The 24189-nt window shown below is 40.2% G+C and overlaps 1 protein-coding gene across 1 annotated transcript; it reads right to left on the minus strand.

Annotated features, from left to right (window-relative positions):
* Window positions 1-1774: 1774 nt before the first annotated feature.
* Tes (testin LIM domain protein) lies at window positions 1775-23944 on the minus strand. The gene is made up of 11 exons (XM_076189130.1): window positions 23828-23944; window positions 20868-21034; window positions 19585-19724; window positions 18337-18482; window positions 17557-18177; window positions 14853-16050; window positions 13610-13726; window positions 7592-7785; window positions 6556-6699; window positions 6268-6429; window positions 1775-5608 (listed from the first exon to the last, which is right to left on the minus strand). The coding sequence occupies exons 2-11, from the start codon at window positions 21020-21022 to the stop codon at window positions 5378-5380; spliced, it is 3108 nt and encodes a 1035-aa protein (XP_076045245.1). The 5' UTR covers window positions 21023-21034; window positions 23828-23944; the 3' UTR covers window positions 1775-5377.
* Window positions 23945-24189: the final 245 nt, after the last annotated feature.

Here is a 24189-nt window from a genome sequence, read left to right on the forward strand (position 1 = left end):
CATAGATTAACGAGACTAACACCTTTGCTTACAGCAACCCTTCTAACCCTATATATTCTATGACATCCATGTAATGTCGGCAGAGCTGGAGTAGGTGAAGAACCTACTGCCAGAGGCTGGGTAGGTCACGAACCTACCGGCCGGAGGTCAGAGCTATCGTGCCCTAGGTCAAGGCCTGGCACTTATTGTATTTAGCCCCAAGGGGCATCCGATTTGTAGTTTAACCTGAATCTCTTGTTTAAATATACAAAGTAAACTCCCGCTTTGGAGTCTATCTCGCCACATTAAGACTTCCCTACGTAACCATATAACCTACCATAGTGGTATACACTGGTGTCCAGCGGTGCTCTCACTCACACCATATTTAACGGTTACTCAACCATACCATAACGGTATACACTGGTGTCCAGCGGTGCTCTCACCCACACCATATTTAACGGTTACTCAACCATACCATAACGGTATACACTGGTGTCCAGCGGTGCTCTCACCCACACGATATTTAACGGTTACTCAACCGTACCACACTGGTATACACTGGTGGCTCGCGGTGGCCACAACTACGTACCATAACGGTTACAATTTCAGCAGGATTGTGGGAGAGAAATGGACTACTGCAGAAGATTAAAGTGGCATTCCATTATATGAAGAGATGATGAAAAAACTCATCAAAACCCTGGTATGCCCAAGACTGGAATATTTGCCAGTAGTATGATCCCCACACAGAGTGAAAGATATAAGCAAGATTGAGAGAATACAAAGGGCAGCAGCCAAACTGGTCCCTAGCCTGGTAGATAAACCGAATGAGGAAAGACTGAAAGGTACTGGGTCTACCAGCTTTGAAAGATCAAAGACAAAAAGGTGACGTGATTAGTGCTCAGGTAACTAAAGGGGATAGGTTGCATTGATAGAAGAGATCTCCTAATTTAAGATGAGAGGGCTTTAAAAGATCATAGAAGTAAACTAAGAAAGACATGTTGAAAGGATGTGAAGAAATAGTTTTCCATATTCACTTGGTCTTTCACTTGGTCTTTTGGATCACGTGTTCGACTCGTGATCGACAGCTATTTCCCTCCTGGAAGAGAGCTCAGAGCTCGTAGGTCCGATCTATGGGTAATGCTATGACCTTTCACACACACACACCCCCAACTCCCCGCCCACGAGAGTCAGAGTAACGACCCGAAGCGCAGTTGTACCGAAATTAATTTCGGCCCTGGGCAGGATTCGAACCAAGCACTACGCGCACCACCATGCTAGTAGTTCATCGTTCTACCAACTGCGCCACCGAGTATAAATATGTGGAACAGCTTAGAAGGTGGTATAGCCCGACACAAACAACACAAGTTAAAATCTAAATACAATAATTAGAGATCAAAGATAAATTAAGTTGGAACCACATATGAATTTGACTCTAGGTATCTTAGAAAATCAGAGAATAGGAGACCCCCAACAAGTATTGCTCCTTTCCCATATACAGTACAACCTCTCATTAACGGACTGAAAGGGGGGTAACGGTGTCTGTTGATGTGAATAATCCGTTGATTTGGAGTGGTTTTTGGGTGGCAGTGATTGCACAGCACTAAACAACAGCACCAAAAACACCGCAAACACAGCTAATTAATGTCCGTTAATGAGAGGTAGTACTGTAATACAATTAGGTAAATGTTAGAAAATTAGAAAATAGGAGACCCCAACGAGTACTGCTCCTTTCCAGTATAATACAATTAGGTAAATACACACACAGGGAAAAGGCAAATACAAGGTTGAAAAATTATCTTAAACTTTATTTGTTTATAAATCTTTAACAGACCTAACTTCAGTTACTATAAAAACTTTAAATCTTCCTATAAACTTGAATTATACTAAAACTACCATAATCAACAAATACAAAAGTATTCAGACTACAAAAACTTATGTCATTTGACTTGCTAACAAATGTACAAGACTGTAATAAAATAATTTAAATTGGTTACGACAAAAAACAGACTAATGAAGTTCAAATCAGTCATATGCACTACATATTTCTACCATGGCATATAAAAGATCTGTCACCAACTAATAACAGTAATAGTTGCCTCTTCTAAGTGACTGAAAACCCATAGGCCCACAGTGGATTGTAAAGGTCTTCGGGCTTACCCACAAATTTCTCTGGGAAGAAATGTTTGACTGTTACCTTTGTCGTGTTAGCGTAGGACAATTTTATGTCACAGGATTATAATAGTAGGAGGAGAAATGAAGTCACCGGTTGTCAACTTTCATTGTGTGAAAAGGTGGAGCAAATACAATTGAGAAAGAGATTCTGGGCCTGATTCAGAGATGAAGCATAAACCCCTCAGGGCTGCACCTCCAGATGGAGATGAGGGTGTTGATGGACTTTTGAGGGTAGACATGAGAGACTATTATTTTCTGATGTCCACCTCATAGAACCACAACTGGCAAGTACTTGCCACCCATTTTTATACAAAATTAATCTTAGAAAACAGTGAAGAGAAAGTCGGTCGGTCAGTCTGTTACACCTGGTCTCTCTTGCAGGATACCCACAGCTCCTAGGTAACTGGCAACAGCCTCCAGGTGGACCCACAAGTCACTTAGGGAAGAAATATTGTGTTGCTGTCTAAGGACAGTTGATGTGGGTTATTTCTGAATGAGGTGTTCAGTGTCTTCTTTGTGGTGGTTGCATGTAAGGCAGGTTGAATCTGTGGCCAGGCCTATCATGTGTTGGTATGGTTTTAATGCTACATGGTGCTCTGAATTCAAGCATGCCAGTGTGGTTCTTACCTCACTCGAGAGGGATACCTCTGTGGAGCTGATGTCTAGGAGTGCTGGTGGAATATAGAATTTTGTGGTCTGTCTAGAATAGCCATGAAAAATTTGTCTGTATTCCTACAAACTTTGGAAATCCTTTTAGGTAATGGAGTTTTTTGTCATTATGCATGTCATTCCTACTAAAATAATTTTTCATGTTCATCTTGTTAGTAATCTGCACTTTACACCAGTCTCTTACAACATGTCACTGTGCATCAGTAATAAACACAACTGCTCAGCAACAGTAACTCATTCCCCAAATATAATTAATTTATTATGGGAGTAGAAAATTAGATACCAGGTTTCAATAGGAGTGAGATAGGCTACTCATTAACAAGTCCTAGTTTTATGTGAAAATACATTCAAAAAATATATTTAATATAATTGTCAAATTCATTACAAATCTTCTACAGACCTAAGACTACAGAAAACATTCTTTGAATAAAATACAACAAAAAATGGTATAAAAAAAAAAATTCTGAAGTATTTCATAGACAAACAATTTACGTTTATCAAACATTCAATTAGAATGTATAAAAACTGCAAAACAGTCAATTATGACCTTAGGAACTTCAAATACACTCAAGATGAAAACACTTAATAATCATAACTTATGAGACAGGTAAAGTTATACGAACCATGATAACATACAAATAAACTTGTTACACATTATTGTGCACATTTTCTTCTAAGCCTGACTTTGCAAAGGTGACCCATCCTTGTGGGACAAATCATCACACATGAAAAGCTATATGGAATTATACAGAATACATATATGTAATACAAGTCTAGTGGGTGAAATGCAGGGATGACCAGTCATCCATGAGGAACCAAGAAATGAGGGAGGGAGGGATGGTGATTGGGAGTGGAGTATGTGGGGGTGAAATGGGTGGGAGTGGATTTATGCCTTTGACTTTGGCTACCTCCCTTGTGAGGGGGGAAAAAGCCCTCGGTAAAAATATGTATGTATGTAATACAAGTCTTGTATGTTAACATTCTACATCTCGTCCTTGGTGGATATTCTGAAAATATGTAGGTTTAGTTAATTTAAGAAGTTTAAATAAAAAGAATTTCAAAATAAATTGCAAGTACAATAAAACTCCAATGTAGTAATATTTTCAAAGTAGGTAAATTGCTATATCTATCTACATACCAAAAGCTCTTTCCCCCTTATAAGGGAGGTAGCCAAGTCAAAGGCACGTACTTACTCCCACCCATTTTACTCCCATCCACCACCCTCAACTCCCTCTCATCTTAACTCTTCACAGATGACGGGTCATCACCTGCATCCCACCCACTGTCCTGGGCCAGAAGCAATGTAGCAAGACAGTACATCCACAGCAATGCTGCTTCACTTAATTGGTGACCCCCACCCCCTCTGTCCCCTCATGCAGAAAAAGAGAAGACAAGGAGAAATTCCTTTTGGCTGCATCAAAATATCATTCACACATAAGCACCCTCCCCATCCCCCGCCCCCCCCCCCTTCCTTGCATAACAGTATCATCTATACTGTATATCTATACACCAAGGGCCTCTTTCCCCCTTATAAGGGAGGTAGCCAGTCAAGGGAAGCACCCACTCCTACCCAGATAAATTGCTAATATAAGATAAACTCTTTCCAATATATAAACCTACTGCTTATTCTCATTTTGTTTCATATGGCACTTCAGTTCTTTCTATAATCTGCCTTCATTCACTCGTGATGTTAACCTAAGCAGTACTCAAGTATCCAAAACTCAACAACAACTTACTCCATGCATCTCGCAATACATCTGTTTAAAAACACACACACTCGGAATTAAAGAACAAACTAGATGTTACGAGATACAAAGATGGGTCAACATGATCATAACTCCCCTTCCCGTATAATACAACTAGGTAAATACACTCAGACTGCAAAACAAGCACTCCAAGAAGATGGGTCCCTAATCTCTATGTGCCACCTGACTCCCTTAGACATCAGACCAAGAAATCCCTCCCAAGATAATCAAGAGCCACACTAACAGCTACATTCAGACCATCATCCAACACTTGAAACAGTACCAACACAAAATAAGCCTGACCACAGAATTATATTACCCCAGATGCAGTCGCCACACAGAAGACACAGACCACATTGTATATTGCCCTGCTTTTACCATATCTGGACATCAACACAGTATCTCTTCCTTGAGTGACTTGTGGGCTAATCTAATGGCTGTTGCCAATTACCTATGACCCATGGGCCTCTTGCAAGAAAGCTAGGGTAATGATAAATTCATCCAGTATCTGTCTCATGGAACTACTTAATGCAGGTGCCTATCATTGGTCCCAGGCTATAAACAAAACAGTCTACATTAGTTATGGTCATTCAATACCTACATATAAAATTGTTGTTGGTTGGCCCAGTGTCACTGGAGTTGAAATAAAGCAAAGCACCTAAGTGGATTAATTTTCAACAGTGGACAGAATGGTATTCAGACAACTGTTTATCATTCTTAAGACCTTACAAATAGTTAAGTCCTCTTTGTAGGATAGACTGCCAATCCAGTAACCTAATTTCTATTATAGTAATACTATGATATGGAGAAAGCTAAATCTCTTTTTCTCTTGGGTTTGGATTATTTGCAATATCATTTGCTGCCTCTTGTACACATGGCTGACTGCAAAACACCATATTCTTGGTCATCTTGAACTTGATACCCATGAGAGATATTTTACAAGTGTAGCAGCAGAAACACTCTGGTCGAGCATGGAAGAAGTATCCTCTAAGGCCACATCTATTGCCATCTGGTGAAATCTTTTCCTCGCATGTCTCACATGTCTGAAATATAGTTAGTTTTAACCCAAACACTTTACAACATTTCCTTTTTAGGTAACATACACAAGATAGCTTACAGTCTCCTCAATGCAAGAGAGGAGAATTCCAGATAAATAGAAGTCACAGAAATTGTCCTGACAGTACGCTTCTGAAGGTAAATCACAAGATCAGAATCTATAGATGGTAACAGCCCTCAGGAAAAAGAGAACTAAATTGAGAAGCAAATGAAATAACTGTAACAACAATTTAACAATTATATCAAAAACCTAATTAGCAAGAAGAAAGAAAACCTCTCAGGAATGGGAAAGCAACAATGTCCGAGAATAACTGGAAGAAGAAAAAAGAAAATAAATAAATAAATAAATAGATAAAGAAAGTAAAATAATGTATGAAGGATATCAGTGGAGCATCCTAAAAGAGGAAATGCTACAATCAAAAACCAAACGACTCTAAACTATGTTTGATTGGTGAAGACAGGTTGAGTAAAAGTGTAGCTCTTCCTTTACAATTAGATAAACACACTTGTTAACATGCATTATTTTCTTTTTAATGGAGTGAAAAAGGGGGGGGGGTCAGTTTTATATAAATCAGGTTCACACAAGAAAAAATAAAATAAAATATTTGTCCTCCAAAGGATACAGTAACTCTGTTCTCATACTCACCTTTGCTAGATAGGTCATGTGACAGGGCAAACAGTATGGATGACCCTGGTCATTGGGTACGTAGCGCTGGCCAGCAAGTGCTACGTCACAGACAAAGCAGCAAAAGTGCTCAAGGTGCCAATTTTCCCCATCAGCATGAGTCCAAGAGTTGCCAAATATAAGCTGAAATTTTGGTTAATTTTCACAAATAATAACCGTGATAGTAAAAGTGAAAAATTACCAAAAGTTTTGTACAATTCCATTATCTTAATTCCTGGAATGAAACGTAAAAGTTCAATGAATACTAACTTCATCACATGCTTTGCAGCGTGGAATGTCAGCAGCCTCAGTGAAGTGACGACCACAGAAAACTTGCCCGTCTTTGTAAAAGTAAATGAGATCGGCTAGCAGCTCTTTGCATGTCACACAGACAAAGCAGTTTGGATGCCAGGCCTTTAAGTCCAGAAAAATAAGCATCATGAGTGTGAAATAAATAATACCAACTACATTTAGTAAGGTCAGAAAAATTATGTATTATAACTCTGGTACAAGTGTGCAAATTACATTATTTCCCAACTCGGTTAATCTATATATCTGTCTGTATACACGCAAGAACAATGGCAGCCATGGCTGCTAATATATGGTGTTACCTCTTCCCAAATGAGCAACTTCAACTAGAAGCTTCTGTATAAAACTTTCTACAACTATCTTGCACCATAAAAACAGGGCTTTTGTTGGGAAAGACTTTAGAAGTGATATTTTAAAGTTTAAAGAAAGTGGGAAAAAAAGAAGAACTATGGAAGACAGTGTGAACCAGGTCCACAAGGACATCACAATTCTCCATGCTGTTCAAACATTCTTATGCATGAGGTAGTCACTCCTAAAGAAATCTCCACGAACTTTTAAAAAAGTTTGGCAGACACAAAACATGCTGAAACAGAAAGTTCTGTAAAATGTGTATAAATGTAAAAAGTGTACAAAACAGAGCTGAGGAAAGGAGGTTCTAAGTGTTGGAGATAAAACATTTGAAAAATGTAAATGCCATACAGAGAAATACATACATATGTATATCAAGGGCTTTTCCCCCTTACAAGGGAGGTTGCCAAAGTCAAAAGGCAAAATTCCACTCCCACCCACTCCACTCCCATTCACCACCCTTCCCTTCCCTTCCCCCGTCCTCACCTTGGCTCCTCTTGTAACAGAGAAATAACAAGAAAATTGGAAATGATGAGGAATGAAGACAAAAAATAAAAGAAGTGCAGCAGAGCAAGATGTATCGGAATGAATTAGATGAGAGCCACTATATTTCCAAAGGAAGGAAGAGTGCAAATATATATTGACTTACCTTCTCTGGGCCAGCACGCTCACAGAATACAGCCACATCCCCGACACCCATGGGATCCTTACAGTACTGGCATGAAAACCTACTACTTCCATTTGGGTTGACTGTAGCATTACTGGGAAGTGAAGATAAAGCTTGACTTTCTCCTGGAAACAAGATGGTCACATTTTCTTCCTGTGCAAGAGCTCCACCATGACCTGAGAAAAAGAAGCAAAATTGTTGATCAGTTATTAGTACAGCCTTGCTGTGGATGTGCTGTGTCTTGCGGCACTCCTTCTGACCCAGGGCAGTGGACAAGATGCAGGGATGACCTGTCATCCAGGAGGTGCCAAGATAAGAGAGAGGGAAGAGGGTAGAGGGGAGTTGAGTATGCTGGGAATGGAATGGGTGGGAGTGGTTTCTATGCCTTTGTTTTTTGGCTACCTCCTTTGTAAGAAAAAAAGCCTTTGGTATATGTATATATGTATTTCTGTTGGAGATCATCCAAAGCCAGTCAATCCATTTAAAACTTTGTATCATATTTTGTGGAAATAGGAACTTGTAGCACACATATTTATTAACCTACAACATATATATACCAAAGACCCTTTACAAGGTAGGGTGGCAAAGTCAAAACACAAACCTACATCATAAGCAAGAGGCATTTTCTGTGAGATCGACAAAAAATTAAAATCAACACCCTCATCTCTCCGATTTTGCCAAAATTTGGTTTATAGGCACCGGTAGTTTTAGGGCTCTGAATGCATTTCTAAAATTTAAAGGTCAATCCGGACAACTGTTCAGGAGATGTGACTTTAGATATTTTGAGGTCATATGAGAAGTCATTAACATTTGGCAATCAATAACTAGGGTGATACCTTATAAAAGTCATAGTTATATAAATACATCAGAAAAAGACAAGCAATCCAAATATCAGTTTTTGAACTCTAGATTGAAAAATAAAAAATCCCACTTTAGCAAACTTTTGAGGTCAAGATTTGACTCCTGGGGTATCCAAGAAAGAAAGAAAGAAAAAAAAAAAAAAAAAAAAAAAAAAGAAGGGATAAGCTTTGGCTATTAGAACAAGTTATAAAAGTTTGTCTATACTAGTATTTTTCATATAATCAACACACAAGTGACTACCATATTTATACGTTGTCCGTCAACTGTACATATTTTTCACATTTTAAGCACTATCAGAAAAATTTCGTCTGGACCAGGGGATTTTGGAGCTTCAAGTCTTTCAATCTGTTTGACTACTTTTACCTTACTAATGCTGATATTTGATTGTCTACTTTCTTCATCCCCATTGAAAATTGGATCACAGTCAAGTACCTTATCTAACCTCTCCTTAGTAAACACCGAGAGAAAATACTTGTTAAACTCCTCACTCATTTTTTCCTATGATTCTATCAAGATGTTTTCGCCACTTTTAATTGGGCTTATCCTTTCCTTATTTTTTGTTCTGTAGAGATGGAAGAACAATTGGTGAGGAACAGTGTGGTTTTAGGACAGGTAGAGGTTGTGTAGATCAGATCTTTGTGGTAAGACAGATATGTGAGAAAGCTATAGGAAAGGGGAAGGATGTTTTTTGGGCTTTTATGGATCTGGAAAAGGCTTATGATAGGGTAGACAGAAAGGCACTGTGGGAGGTTATGCAGATTTATGGGATAGGAGGAAAGCTTTTGGGAGCTGTCAAGAGTTTTTATGAGAGTAGTAGAGCTTGTGTCAGGATTAGAAATGGAGAGAGTGAGTGGTTTGAAGTAAAGGTGGGACTTCGTCAAGGATGCATTATGTCGCCCTGTCTGTTCAACTTATACATGGATGGGGTGGTGCGAGAGGTGAATGCTAGGGTAGTGGGTCAGGGATTGGAGATGGTTAAAGAAAATGGAGAAAAGTGGGAGGTGAGCCAGCTGTTGTTTGCGGACGACACTGCGCTTGTGGCAGGGTCAGAGGAGGGATTGAGGAAGCTGGTGGCAGAGTTTGGGAGAGTATGTGATAGAAGAAAGCTAAAGATAAATGTGGGTAAAAGTAAGGTGATGAGATGTACAAGGGGTGAAAGTGGCAGTAGACTGGAAGTGAACATTAAGGGAGAGCGACTGGAGGAAGTGGATAGTTTTAGATACTTGGGTGCAAGTGTAGCAGGAAAAGGTGGAGTGAAGGTGGAGGTAGAATGTAGATTGAGAGAAGCGAGTAAATGCCTTGGTGGATTAAAGAGTGTAATGAGGAATAGACATTTGGGAATGGATGCGAAGAGGAGACTGTATGAAGGAGTGATTGTGCCAACAGCACTGTATGGGGCAGAAACGTGGAACATAAGAGAAGAAGAGAGAAGGAGTTTGAATGTGTTTGAGATGAGGTGTCTGAGAAGTATGGTGGGGGTTACTAGGCTAGATAGAATGAGAAATGAGGAGGTGAGGAGGAGAACAGGGGTGAAAAAGGATTTGGGAGATAGGGTTGATGAAAGAATATTAGGATGGTTTGGACACATGGAAAGAATGAGTGAAGAAAGACTAGTAAAAGAGGTATGGAAGGCAGATGTGGAGGGAGTGAACATGAGGGGACGTCCTAGGATGAGGTGGATGGATGGGGTGAAGGGGGCTTTGGGGAAGAGGGTAATGTCTGTTGAGGAAGGAAGGGAGAGGATGGAAGACAGAGGTGAGTGGAGAATGGTTGTATATGGATGATGTTGTGATTGCATGAGGAGGAATGGGCGGGGGGTGTGGGGTGGGGTAGCATGTGCGAGTAAATTTTGACGCAGCCCGAAGGGATTTCTCCCCGTCCTCTCCTTATATGCAAGGGGGGACGGAGAGGGGGGGTCGCCGATTAAATGAAGCGGCCTTGCTGTGGATGTGCTGTGTCTTGCGACACTGCTTCTGACCCAGGGCGGTGGGCAGGGTGCAGGGATGACCCGTCATACAGGTGGTGCTCAGATGAGAGGGAGGGTGGGAGGGGTGTGGAGTGTATTTAGGGATGAAATGGGTGGGAGTGTTTTTATGCCTTTCCCTTTTTGGCTACCTCCCTTGGAAGGGGGAAAAAGCCTTGGTATATGTATGTATGTATGTAGAGATGAAAGAAGCCCTTGGGGTTGGATCTTGCTTGTCTGGCAACCTTAATTTCATAGTTACATTTTGCTGTGCATGTATTCTTTTTAACTAGTCTTGCCATATCACTATATTTGGATCTAAGGTGTGTTTCCCCGTTTTTTATTCTTCCATAAAGTCCTGTTTTCATTCCAATCTCATATTTCAGCCTGTCCATCATCCATTTGGGAATATTACTATTCTTCCATATTGACTTTAGGGGAATAAATTTATTTTGTGCATTTAGAATTAAAGTTGTTAGGTTACTGCACATTTTATCCAAATTGCTGACTGGTCCAATGACCTCACACTTGTAAGTGATCAAATGTTTTAAATATTCTCCCATCTTATCAAAATTGGCTCTCCTGAAGTCCGGTATTAGAACGTTATTTGTACTATTTAATTCCCAATTAACATTAAATCTTATTTCTTGATGATCACTAGAGCCTAGATTTTCTCCCACTTTTACATTACTTATTAGGTGCTCATTATAAGTAAGTAAGAAGTAAGTCCAGAGTATTCTCTCCCCTTGTAGGGTCGGTAATCATTTGTTTTAGGAAATTAACCTGCACGGCATCCAAGAAATTTTGTGCTTTTAGATCTCCAACTAAAATTTCCCAGTCAATGTTTCTATAATTAAAATCTCCCATGATCACAATGTTTTTGTACTGGGATGCCCTGCGAATTTCATGAATCAGGGGATCAGCCTGCTCATTGCTGTGGTTAGGAGATCTATATAGGACACCAACAATAATTTTCTTATTCTTGCCTATAATCTCCACCCAAATAGATTCCATATTATCCTCTTCCTTAATCGAATTGTTGGTTATACAGTTTATTGTATTTTTAATGAAAAGTGCTACTCCTCCCCCACTCCTGCCAACCCTGTCCTTGTGAAAAAACTTTTAACCTTCTATCTTGATTTCCGGAAGGAAATATCTATCAGCCATATTGATCCAAGATTCAGTAATAGCTACATTAAATTTCCCTATGCATGCTTTACCTCACAGCAAATCAATTTTATTTATTACACTCCTGCTGTTTGTATAGTAGACATAGTTTATCTTCCTTCCACCTCATTAGGAGATTCTTTTTACAGTCCCTCTCTGAGCTGTTTTTATTGCCTAAACTATATTCTGATACTTCCCCTCTTGACTCCCATGTAATCTTCTTGCTTAAGGAATTCAGCAAGGAGCCAAAATCCTTTGGGTGACAAATGCACCCCATCCCTTGTATATAGATGATTCTTACCGTAAAAGTAATCCCAGTTGTCGACAAACGCCCATCCATTAACCTTGCAATGTTTTGCCAGCCTACAATTCATCACAATAGTCCTGGAATGCCCCCAACTCTATGTCTTGAAAGGATTCCACATACAACAGGAACTCCTCCCTTATTCCTAATCCCAGAACTGCATAAAAACAATTCCTCACTCCCTAACTTACCTGTCATTCCCCTCAGCACTCAAACAAACTATAGGTTATACACTCTTCTATCCTGTCTCTAACATCACCTATCTCTGCACTGGGGAAACACACCTGGGTCCTATGCTTCCTATCTTTGTCAAAGAAGGCCCTATCTAAATACCTCACCTGGCTATCCCCTAAAACCAAAATCTTAGCTGTGGGCTGGGGTCTAGTGACTGCTCTACCCTTCTCCTCTTGCATTTTCTTCATTTATTCTTCTTGTAGACCCCCCCCCCCCCCTGCAAGAGCTTGAAAAGAGTTTCTGCATTCAAGTGGGCCTGGTGAGGGTTTTTTACCATCTCTCCATATTTTGTTTGTCATGGTTTCCCACCCAGGTTCCAAACATGGTTTGTTGTCTGGGTTTTGGGTCTTTGAGCAAAGAACTCTATTCTCCTCTTTAAGGCCCTCTACAATCCTCTCTAAGGCTTCAATTCTACTAAGCAGAGATTGTACCTCTTTGGCGCTGATAACAGAAACACAACCACTTGCCATCTCACTGTTTGAAGCAGCTGTGTGAGGGGGGACAGGGAGAGGGAAAAAGAGAGATAAAGGTTCCTCTACACATACACACACACACTGCTTATGAAAACAATTATTGTTATTACAAGGGCAGTGGACAAGATGCAGGGATGACCCATCATCCAGGAGGTGCCAAGATAAAAGGAGGGTAGAGGGTGGAGGGGAGTGGAGTGTATTAGGGATGGAATGGGTGGGAATGATTTTTGTGCCTTTGTTTTTTGGCTACCTCCCTTGTAAGGGGGAAAAGGCCTTTGGTATATGTATGTATGTACAATTTGGTAAATATAACACAGACAACTTCCTTACCAAGACAAATTTTGAGAGCATCTGGGGATCAATGCCATATACCATAGGATCTTGTATTATTGGTCTAAGGAACTTGAAGCAACAAATTAAAATTGATAGTTGAGATAGTATGTGGCTAATCCTTTCTGTGCTGGGCAATATATGTATCTCTTTATTCCATCTTCACAAGTAACCAAGATAAAAGGGAAATAGGTGAAGCATGGGAGTGAGATGGGTGGAGGTAGGTGCATGCCTTGGCTGGCTACCTCCCTTATAAGGGGGGAAAAAAACCTATTGGTATATAGATGTAAACAGATTCTAGCCCCTGCCAAGCCCTTTCATTTAGCTGTGCATAACAGCTTCCTTAATAAATGGGTAAAGAATAAACGAATTCAAAGTATCACAATTATGTCAAGAACAGGATCATCTGGGTATAAATTTTACCCAATAAAGCATAATTTGTTATGTACAATTTGATAAGTAGGAAGCTCGCTGGTTGAATGGGTTAGGGCGCCATTGCTTGTGGCGAAGGTCGAGGGGATGGTGGTTCGAATCCTGCCACTAGTGAAGTTGAACCAAGGGCATGGTTCATTCAATTCCATGCTACAAAGCCCTCTGTGAGGGGCACTGTCCTAGCCTTCTGGTAGGGGGGGGGGTTGTGATGTTAAACCATATCATATCACTATTACCTGTCATGGTGTCCTTGAAGCAGGAGTATGGGGCTTGGCTGGCTCTTAGTTCTGCTCCACCATCATGACCTGGCAAAGGTCTGTTTGATGGCAGAATAGGTCTATCTCCTTCTCCAGCTGAAAAAGAAACGATAATCAAATCTTAAAGAAATTATACTCTATACCCATTTATCTTCTACTGCCTCATCATTCCTGTTGCAGTTTCTCCATTCAACATAACTATTTCTTAAAGTACACACTCAGTATGTGTGAAAAATAAATTGATGCAGCCCGAAGAGATTTCTCCCCGTCTTCTCCCTTTCTGAATGAGGGGAGAGAGAGGGGGGTCGCCGATTTAATGAAGCGGCCTTGCTGTGGATGTGCTGTGTCTTGTGACACTGTTTCTGACCCAGGGCAGTGGGTGAGATGCAGGGATGACCTGTCATCCAAGAGGTGCCAAGATAAGAGGGAGAGAAGTGGGTGGAGGGGAGTGGATTATGTTAGGGATGAAATGGGTGGGAGTGGTTTTTATGCCTTTTTTTTGGCTACCTCCCTTGTAAGGGAGGAAAAAACCTTTGGTATATGTATGTATATACTCAGTTAATTTTTTTCTTCTCTCTGTGTCATACACCTTATTTTTCTTTTTCACAGACTAACAATATCACAAAGTAAGAAGTACCTACATCCCTGTGCCAAGATGGAACGGGTAGATGACTGGGCCTTTTTGATATGGGGTTGTGTTTTGATCTGATCATTCCTTTTATAAGGAGAGATACCCATATGGGTATTTACCTAATTGCAGTATACAGGAAAGGAGTAACATTCATGGGGTTCTGTCTCTTACTCTCCATTTATCATCATCATCATGATAAGAGAGTAAGAGAAAGGACTAGCATTGCTCCAATTAATTATCATACCTAGCTTTAAATTCACGTATGGTTCCAATTTGGGCTATATCCTTGTTTTCCCAATTATCATACTTATATTTTCAGGGGTTTCAGTATGGCACAAGGCATGAAGTATTGCAGTGAAATTATTTCAAGTGGGCTAAATGGTTATTCATAAATATACCTCACTTCATATAAAGAACACCATATGAAGAAAAATGTAATCATCTTTCTCAGGACTGTAACACCAACACTTTTTTTTCAGATCTAAAATGAATATTTTCATTTTCTATATGTGACAAGTAGAGGCAGGCATGACCAAACCCTTACACCTATTTCTCTATGTTATACATCTAAACAGACAACAATCAACATACCTGCATACGGGTGGAGTGGAGTGGATAATGCCTGTGTGGGGTTGGATGGCACAGATGATGGTGGCAAGTTAGTGCCTGGAGGAAGGGTAGCACCTGTTGGAAGGGTAGTGCCTGGAGGGAGGGTCATGGTTGTTGGAATGGTCATGGCTGTTGGAAGGGTAATGCTTGTTGGAAGAGTCATGGCTGTCGGAATGGTCATGCCTGTTGGAATGGTCATGCCTGTTGGAATGGTCGTGGCTGTTGGAATGGTCATAGCTGTTGGAAGGGTCATGGCTGTTGGAAGGGTCATGGCTGTTGGAAGGGTCATGGCTGTTGGAAGGGTCATGGCTGTTGGAAGGGTCATGGCTGTTGGAAGGGTCACAGCTGTTGGAAGGGTCATGGCTGCTGGAAGGGTCATATCTGTTGGAAGGGTCATGCCTGTTGGAAGGGTCATGCTTGTTGGAAGGGTGGTGCCTGGTAGGAGGGCATTGCCTGGTGGGAGGGCAGTGCCTTGTGGGAGGACAGTGCCTGGTGGGAGGGCAGTGCCTGGTGGGAGGACAGTGCCTGGTGGGAGGACAGTGCCTGGTGGGAGGACGGTGCCTGGTGGGAGGACGGTGCCTGGTGGGAGGACGGTGCCTGGTGGGAGGGCAGTGCCTGGTGGGAGGGCAGTGCCTGGTGGAAGAGTGGTGCCTGGTGGGAACGTAGTGCCTGGTGGAAGAGTGGTGCCTGGTGGAAGAGCAATGCCTGGTGGGAGGATAGTGCCTGGTGGGAGGACAGTGCCTGGTGGCAGGGTGGTGCCTGATGGCAGGGTGGTGCCTGATGGCAGGGTAGTGCCTGATGGCAGGGTACCGCCTGGTACAGGAACTATTCCATGTGGATGAGATGAACCAGGTATTACAGTAGAATCTAGTGGGTAAGTCATACCAGGCTGAAGAGCAGGTTGTGGAGGGTGGATCAAACTAGATGTAGGTGCACCACCAGGGAAAGAGGTGATACCTGATGGAGGATTGGAGCCAAGAGAGGTAGAGCCTAGTGGGAGGACAGAACCTGGGGGTAAGGTAGTGTCTGTTGGTTGGGTCATGCCTGGTAACATAGAGGAGCCACCTTGAGGCATGGTAGAACCAGTAGGTCCCTGGGAGGAATCAGCCAGATTGGCGTGCTGAGGTGTCAGTGGAATGCTGCTGCCATAGGGAGTTGATGCAGGCCATTGCCCAGGCACCTGGTGAGGATTCATAGATTAATATACATTTATAGACAGGTTTGGGTTATTGCATTTTGTAAGAAATATTACAATGGTGTTTTCCTTTTAAATATCAATGTCTTAAAAAAAAAAAAAAAAAAAAAAAAAAAAAAAATAAATAAATAAATAAATAAATAAATTGGTTCAACTTTGCCACCAGCGAAGTTGAACCAAGGGCATGGTTCATTAAATTCCACGCTACAAAGCCCTCTGTGAGGGGCACCGTCCTAGCCTTCCGATAGGGGGGAGTTTGTGACGTTAAACCATATCATCATCATCATATACATACACATATTATATATATATATATATATATATATATATATATATATATATATATATATATATATATATATATATATATATATATATATATATATCTTGCATGAAAATATAGGATTTTTTTTTTAAAGATATCACATATGAATGCATGCAGAATGAAAGTCAATGAATTAATGTATGAATAAATCTTACTCATGCCACTCATTTAAAGCATTGTAAGTTGATACATACCATCTCAATTATGAAAAAAGACCAAGGCAGATATCTACATACATATGCCAAGGGCTTTTTCCCCCTTACAAGGGAGGTAGCCAAAGCCAAATGCATAAATCCACTCCTACCCATTTCATCCCCACATACTCCACTCCCATTCACCATCCCTCCCTCTTTTCTTGGCTCCTCCTGGATGACTGGTCATCCCTGCATCTCGCCCTTTACCCTGGGTCAGAAGCAATGCAGCAAGACACAGCACATCCACAGCAAAGCCACTTCATTTAATTTGTGATTCCCCCTTCTCTGTCCTCTCATACAGAAAAAGAGAAGATGGAGAGAAATTCCTTTGGGTTGTATCAAAATATCATTCACACATACTCCCCCCCCCATCCACTCCCTTCCATGCATCTCAGCATCATCCATACACAACCATTCTCCACTCACCCCTATCTTCCGTCTTCTCCCTTCCTTCCTAAACAGACATCCCCCTCTTTCCCAATGCCCCTTTTACCAAGGTAGGTCATACAGGTTGGTCTTACAAAACTGACAGCAAAAAGAATCATTTCCAGAGATTTAGGTGATGTAGCCCAAGCTCAAACAAAACGTGAATTCAAGTCTAAATATGATAACTGGATATCAAGGATGTAGATTAGGTTGGAACTGCACATGAATTTGAGGCTAGTTATGATAATACTGGAAAGTAGGAGATGGGATCCAACGAGAGTTGCTCCTTTCCTGTATACTACAATTAGGTAAATATGAGTGTCACAAGTATCTCCTCTGAAACCCCATGCCGACCTTCCCTGTAACTAACCCCCCTCCCCTCCTGAGACAACCTCAATCTTCACTTCCATCACATTTTGAACACCACAAAACTCATTCTACCTCGTAAGTTTCTCTTTATGTTCCTCTTAATTCCAATAATTAGCATGTTCTATCATACAGTAATATAAACATTATTGTCATCCAAGATCCATCCTTAGTTCTTACCTGGGCACCTCTCTCTCCTGCTGAATCACCAATCCTTACAGAGCCAAACTTCTCTGTCATTCCAGCAATATTTTCCTGAGCTCTGGAAGAAGGATGACCACTTGATCCATAGGGACGAGGCACCTGCAAGTCCTTTGGGAATTGACGACTCAGACTGCTACCAGATTCACCAATCATTTGTCCTAGGAAGTCATGGAGACTGCTGGGTTGTTCAACTGGGTAAAGCAATTCTTCAGGTGGAGGAGGTAAGTTGCTGAGATCTTCATCTTCCATAGACCCAGGTGTGAAAGGTTCACTGCTGGAACTTGGTATCTCTCCTGGTGATATGGTGCTGCCATTTCCATATGGAGCCCCATTTTGGCCTCCAGGTCCTTCTGCTGTCGTGGTCATTCCTCCCGGAACTGTGTGAGGATGATGAAGAATCTGACTTGTCCCTAATACTCCAGTACCTCCTGAAATCTCCATAACTTGGCCTTGACCAACTACCAAAGTTCTCAGCTTTTCTACGTAGTCCCTGAAACTCTGGAGTTCTTCATCAGGTAAATTAATACATCGTTGGTTTTCATCCAAGTCATACAGGGGAATCTGGGTCTCTAGCTGTCTCTTTCGTTCCTTTGCAGCCTGAAATAAAACGTGTGTTGGTAATGCATCCTTTAAAATTTTCATCATTACCTTACCAGAGAGAGAAGCAATTATTTGCAGTGTTCAGGCTTATAGGGCTAAACCTGTGGATATTTGCTCAAATGATGGCAAGCAGACTTAAATCAATATTGGAATTACCTCTGATCCGGCGACAGGCCTCTTTTCTGGAGGAAGCATTTCCATATATCGTTGTGCTAAGGTCTTGGCCACACCTGGAGGGACCCAATCAAATTTGGTCTTCTCTGTTTTACCCGTGGTAGCATTGACCATCTCAAGGTGAGCGCCTGTAGAAAATGGTAGTGGCTATTACTTTCTATTGTTCACTGAACGAGGCTGCAACAGCGTGTGACGTTCCCATGGTTGTTCAACTAATATATGAATGGGGTTGTAAGGGAGACTTGTATATTACAATTAGGTAAATACAAGGACTCTAGTGCTATGAAAAAAAGAGTGGTGGGACGAAGAGAAAGTAGCTGGCAATGGCCTTCAGGTGCTCCACAGATCTCTCTAGGAAGAAACTTTGAATTGTTCTCCGTTGTATTGGTGTCGGATTGTTTCTATGTCACCAGATCAAAGTACTGTAGTAAGAAGGGAGCAGTCAATGATTGTCAGCCTTTCATGTGTGAAAAGGTACAAGAAATGCAGTTGAAATTTATATTGACTTTGGGCCCAGTCCAGAGGCTAAATGTTAGCACCCCAGGGCTGCACTTCCTGATAGAGGTGGGGGAGGTTAAAGTAATTTATAAATGGGTAGCTTTGCTGTCCATTTTGCTGAACCACCACATGCAGGAGGTGCCAAGATAAGAGGGAGGGAAGAGGGTGGAGGGGAGTGGAGTGTGATAGGGATGGAATGAGTGGGAGTGGTTTTTATGCCTTTGTTTTTTGGCTACCTCCCTTATAAGGGGGAAAAAAGCTTTTGGTATATGTATGTACCACATGCAGGTCCCAGCACTTCATATGAATACATAATAACTATTCCCTGAATATTCATTAACTGGGACCCTGTCGCCTCACAACAGTTGCCAATAGTCTTCAGGTCCTCCTGTCAGCTTCTCTGGGAAGTAAAGTTGGACTTTTATCTTTGTTACATTAGTGTGGGTCATCAATTTTCATTTTTATGTATGTTAAAATGTGGAGGTCATACAGAGTCAATAGAAAAAGGATTTAATAAACTGTATACTATAAAGGGTGAAGATAACCAACTGAGCATACAGTACTTTTAATCCTATGTTGATCAAGAAGGGAGGAAGTAACCCCCCCCTCATCATTCCATCACACATTTTATGATACAGGAAAACAGTAATAGTATTCTGGTCTTCCCATCACTGGGTGAGAAGGTAGTCATTGGGTAGAAAAGGAGAAATCAACACAAGTTACATTACCTACCATAACTGTATTCCAACTCTTCCTCTTTAGTACGAAGAGGTCGGTCAAACAGTTTGCCAATAACAATACGGCCAACATAATCATCATCCAATTCCACTTCATGATCATCCTTTGAGCAGCGACAATTCTGACAAATCTTTCTGAAAAATGAATTAATAAACATGGAATTTGCAAAATAACTACAAACTGCTGAATGAAAGCTTCCGTAGGAGACAAAGTTCATATGACTTCCTGTAATCATGTACATTTTAACCTCTTCTACGAGTGGCACCCTTCTTTTTAATTTGATTGCTTTAATACCATTTTACTTATCCTTGAATCAGAATTTCTTTTATTTATTTCCTGACAGACTATTCTATTCATCTCTTGTAATGTCTCCTCAGTATAAATGAATGAATCAATCAATCCATTGCTAGAGACCCACAACCCCCATAGCCACTGGTTCAGCTCAAACTGCTCAGTAAAGAGATTCTGTGTTGTTGTCTGGAGTGAACGAGTATGAAGCATTAACCCTTTATGCACTGCTTAGGGGTTCCTCTAAGCTGCATAAAATTATCTAGTACTAACCACTTTGAACTCTAGAGGTACTCAATTTGTCCTTTTGGGAGGGTGTACTTAAGTTAATTTGAGATATTTTCCAATTATTTACTTCTTCTGGGTTCCAAGCCAAATACTGGTGTTTGGTATTTACCAAAGGAAAATCCTTAAATGTACCAAATTTCTAGTAATCCCTTTGGGCAGTAAAAAGTTTGTGATAATTAAGCAGAGATAAGTTTAGCCCTCCTGTGCCTTAAGGTTCCTCTGAGCTGAACAGAAGTTTGGTATTAGTCAGGATTAGTCAGTGTTACAATTTGAATCAAGACTAGATACATACATACATAGACCAAAGGCTTTTTCCCCCTTATAAGGGAGGTAGCCAAAAAACAAAGGCATAAAAACCACGCCCACCCTTTCCAACCCTATCACACTCCACTCCCCTCCACCCTCTTATCTTGGCACCTACAATTTGAATCAAGACTAGATAAAATACAGAGAATCCAAGAACAGAAATTTAACTATAGAACACAAATAACCTCCACCACCACCGTACATGCTGGGAATAATGGCAATCAGGTTATCAAGCTGGAGTCACAGGCTTGAGCCTCTTCCAGAACTTCATCTGTGAGTATCTGCGAGTATATCCAAATTCCTAATTCACTCCTATGGATACTAAAGTTTTAATATTGATCTTTGATTTTTAACATTCAGACAGCACTCTAGATCTAGATATTATCCATACCTACCTCCAATAATGTAATTCAAATCCAGGACATTTGTCACCACATTTGTTGCACTTAGCACCTGCTCCAGCTTCATGAGCTAATCTATTCTTTCTTTTTCTTCGATTTTCAATATCAAAGATGTATGGGTTAGGGCGTACTACTCCTAACTCCGACATTGTTTCTTAAGTCTGCAAAAGAATTATAAATCAGGATTTTCATGATATTGCTCCATGTAAATAAGCAGGTAGGATTTGTGATCATGGGGGCTTGGAATTGAAGGTTTGTGATGGACATATTTGATTAGTGTAACATGTTGAAAACTTAAGTCAAGGCTATATTCTTGATTTCAAAACTAATAATAATTGCTGCCTCCAGTTTCATTGACTGGAACCCTGCAGCCAAATAGTGGCAATGGACCTTGGACCTACATGAGAGTTTAAGAAAAATGATGACAAAGTAGGAACTGGAGCACAAACAAGAGTAACTATTTTGTAGTCCAAAGCACATATTGATGATATCAACTGTCTTATGGAAATAACATGTACAAAGAAATTTAAGTCTTGAAAGGTGGAATTTTTGTAAAATCTGCTTTATTAATGTGCTTCTGGTGGTGCACATTGCAATGTGATAGCTGGCAAAATATGAGTAAATAATGACAAGAATAAGTACAGTATACTGAAACCAGTTTCACTAATGGAAAGAAATTACTGTACTTTAGAACCACTACACAAATTAGCTTAATAGGAAAAAGGTTCTTTAAACATCCTTAACTTGTCAATCTTTTTTTGATTATGCACACTAAGCAGAACTTTAGAACTATCCAAGCTGTCACTTGGAGGACAGTGGACTGTTGAATTGATTCAAGGAAAAATGTGCAGACTGTCTTATCTTATCTTTGATAACAAAGATTATCAGGAGACTAAGGGCACAAGCAGTTAGAAATTAATTATTTCTGGACTGGAACTAATGAAATGTATCATTTATCACCAATTTGTGGAGTAATGAATACAACTGAAAAATTGGAAAATGGCTACAACAATTCAACTCTACTATTTATCAACTGCCTATCTCTGCCAGCCATATCAACTCTCATACATTTTAGAAGATAAGGGTTTAATATTCTGTTAAACACTACAATGGATATCATGATGATACAATGTATGTGACACGAATGAGAGGAAATGACATTCCAGCAGGATTGAATGTGCTGCTCCATTAAGGAAATAGAATAAACAAATGTATAAAATGAATGGATTGATAAAAACAAAACGATCCATTTAGTGCCAAGAATTGAATTATATAGACAAGATAAATACAATTATGGGAAAAGAAATTATACAAGTTTGAGAAAACTAGAAATAAAACAAAATTGTGCATATGTGAGAAACAGAAATGGAAAATTTCTAAACTCTACAAATTGGGTATTTACAGTCTGTATACAAAAGGATCCAGTCTCTTATTCTCCATTTATCATACTTCATGTATGGTCCTAACTTGTGTTAAATAATTGTCCAAGATATTCTCAGGTTTATGAAACTATTTTCTTTACATTCTTCTGACATGTGGTCTTATTCATCTTGTTCCCATGACCTTGTGATGCCCTCCTCATATTCCAAACCAAGAGATTCTCTACCAACTTTCTCCATCTTTTTCAGTGATCTGAACACTGCAATCAAATCCCATCTTTCTCTTCAGTCCTCAATGCCAGGTTCAGGGCTTCTAATTTTTCCTTGCATGACATATCTGCAAGGCTGGGGATAATTTTGAATGCTTATCTTTGTATTATCTCTATCTTGCTTATATCCTTCTATTTTTGTTTAGCACTTGTATGTCCTAGCTTAGAGTGAAAATTCCATATCTTAGGTTATTGCTCTGTGGCACACCAAGGATTAAGCTCTGCTGTATCAGCAGTTATCTTTATATGGTGGCTGCCAGGTTATCTCTGTGAACCCTATGTCAGGAGGGCTCTGCCTTGTGTGCTTAAGAGTTCTAGTCAAAGCTCAGGTCACCTGTACTTGCATAAGTTGTAGCAAACAGTTGAAAGCTATGCTGACTCCTAACTACCTGTTCGAGTTAAACCTCTCGATATATATTCATTCCAGAACCGAATCAGGTTGCAAAGTCTCGCGTCAAGAACAGCATTTTCTTGCCCAAAAGGCAGAATTTCCAAATACAGTACAATTTGAATATACTGCCTGACCGCACTCATTCTGACAATGTCAATTAATTACAGCAAATGCACTGGTCTTCACATTAACAAACTCATTAAAAATGTATGGGGTTCTCGCACCTCACAGTGACAGTACGATATAGGGAATACATATAGGTGACAATTGTGATTAACGTGCCTATCATAAACCTGTTTCAATTTGTCAGAAAAAGACACGTTATCAAATGGAAAAAAGTCTAATTCATATAATTCCTGTATAGTATAATTTAGCACCTTATTCGAAAGTTTTGTAAGCATCCAGATAAGTTTGCGAGCTAAAGTTTTCGAGAATATCCTGTACTCGTTACAGAGTTCCATTTGATTACATACTATCGGATATTCATTGTTTTCTCATAATTTATTAAACAAATAGGTAACCATTACTCAACCGTTGTAAAACATCAGTTTGTTCTCCATGAACAATCCCCATTCAATGAGCGAATCCACAGGTTGTTATACTACAGACAATTTAAGTTTTACCAAACAAAAAAACAAATGACACCCGATTCACAGGGGTTCATTGCTGTCTGGTCCACGAATATTGCACAATTTGTTTGTATTGCATACAAGAATGCAAATAAGTAAATATACATTTATACACGATCGTTTGAATTACTGAATAACAATTACTTTTATTTACACAGATTTAACGGTACCCCATGATTACAAAGCATAATAAGCTCCTTATTTCTCACGTTGTTCTTGCGTGGATTAAGAAAATATATATAATCCTTTTCACTGTCACTACACACACGTTCCTCCTGGTACTCACGGCGAGCTGCTGAACCCTTAGTAAGTCCTAAGTCTTCACAAGACAAAGTATACACTGGTCGGCCGCACTGAGTCAGACCAGCGGTGAGCGTTGCAGTCTTTGGTTGTCAGTGACGCAAGCAGACGAAAGTATAAGTAAATAGCTATTCACCAGTATCACGATGATAAAAAACATAAAAACATCATATTTTGTCAATAAAAACTATTTAGTTGTATGTGTATGTATTTATATTACCTATTTGGGAGGTAAATGCTAGTTTCTACTGTACCTATGTCTGTACGAATTCCAAAGCAATGATGTCATAAGTACCAGATATTGTTTACAAACCACAGTATAATTTTTTTTTTCTGGGAATTATTGTC

This window comes from Oratosquilla oratoria, chromosome 8, assembly GCF_046742065.1.
Source record: "Oratosquilla oratoria isolate Oo_2021 chromosome 8, ASM4674206v1, whole genome shotgun sequence".
In the NCBI taxonomy this organism is placed as follows: domain Eukaryota; kingdom Metazoa; phylum Arthropoda; class Malacostraca; order Stomatopoda; family Squillidae; genus Oratosquilla; species Oratosquilla oratoria.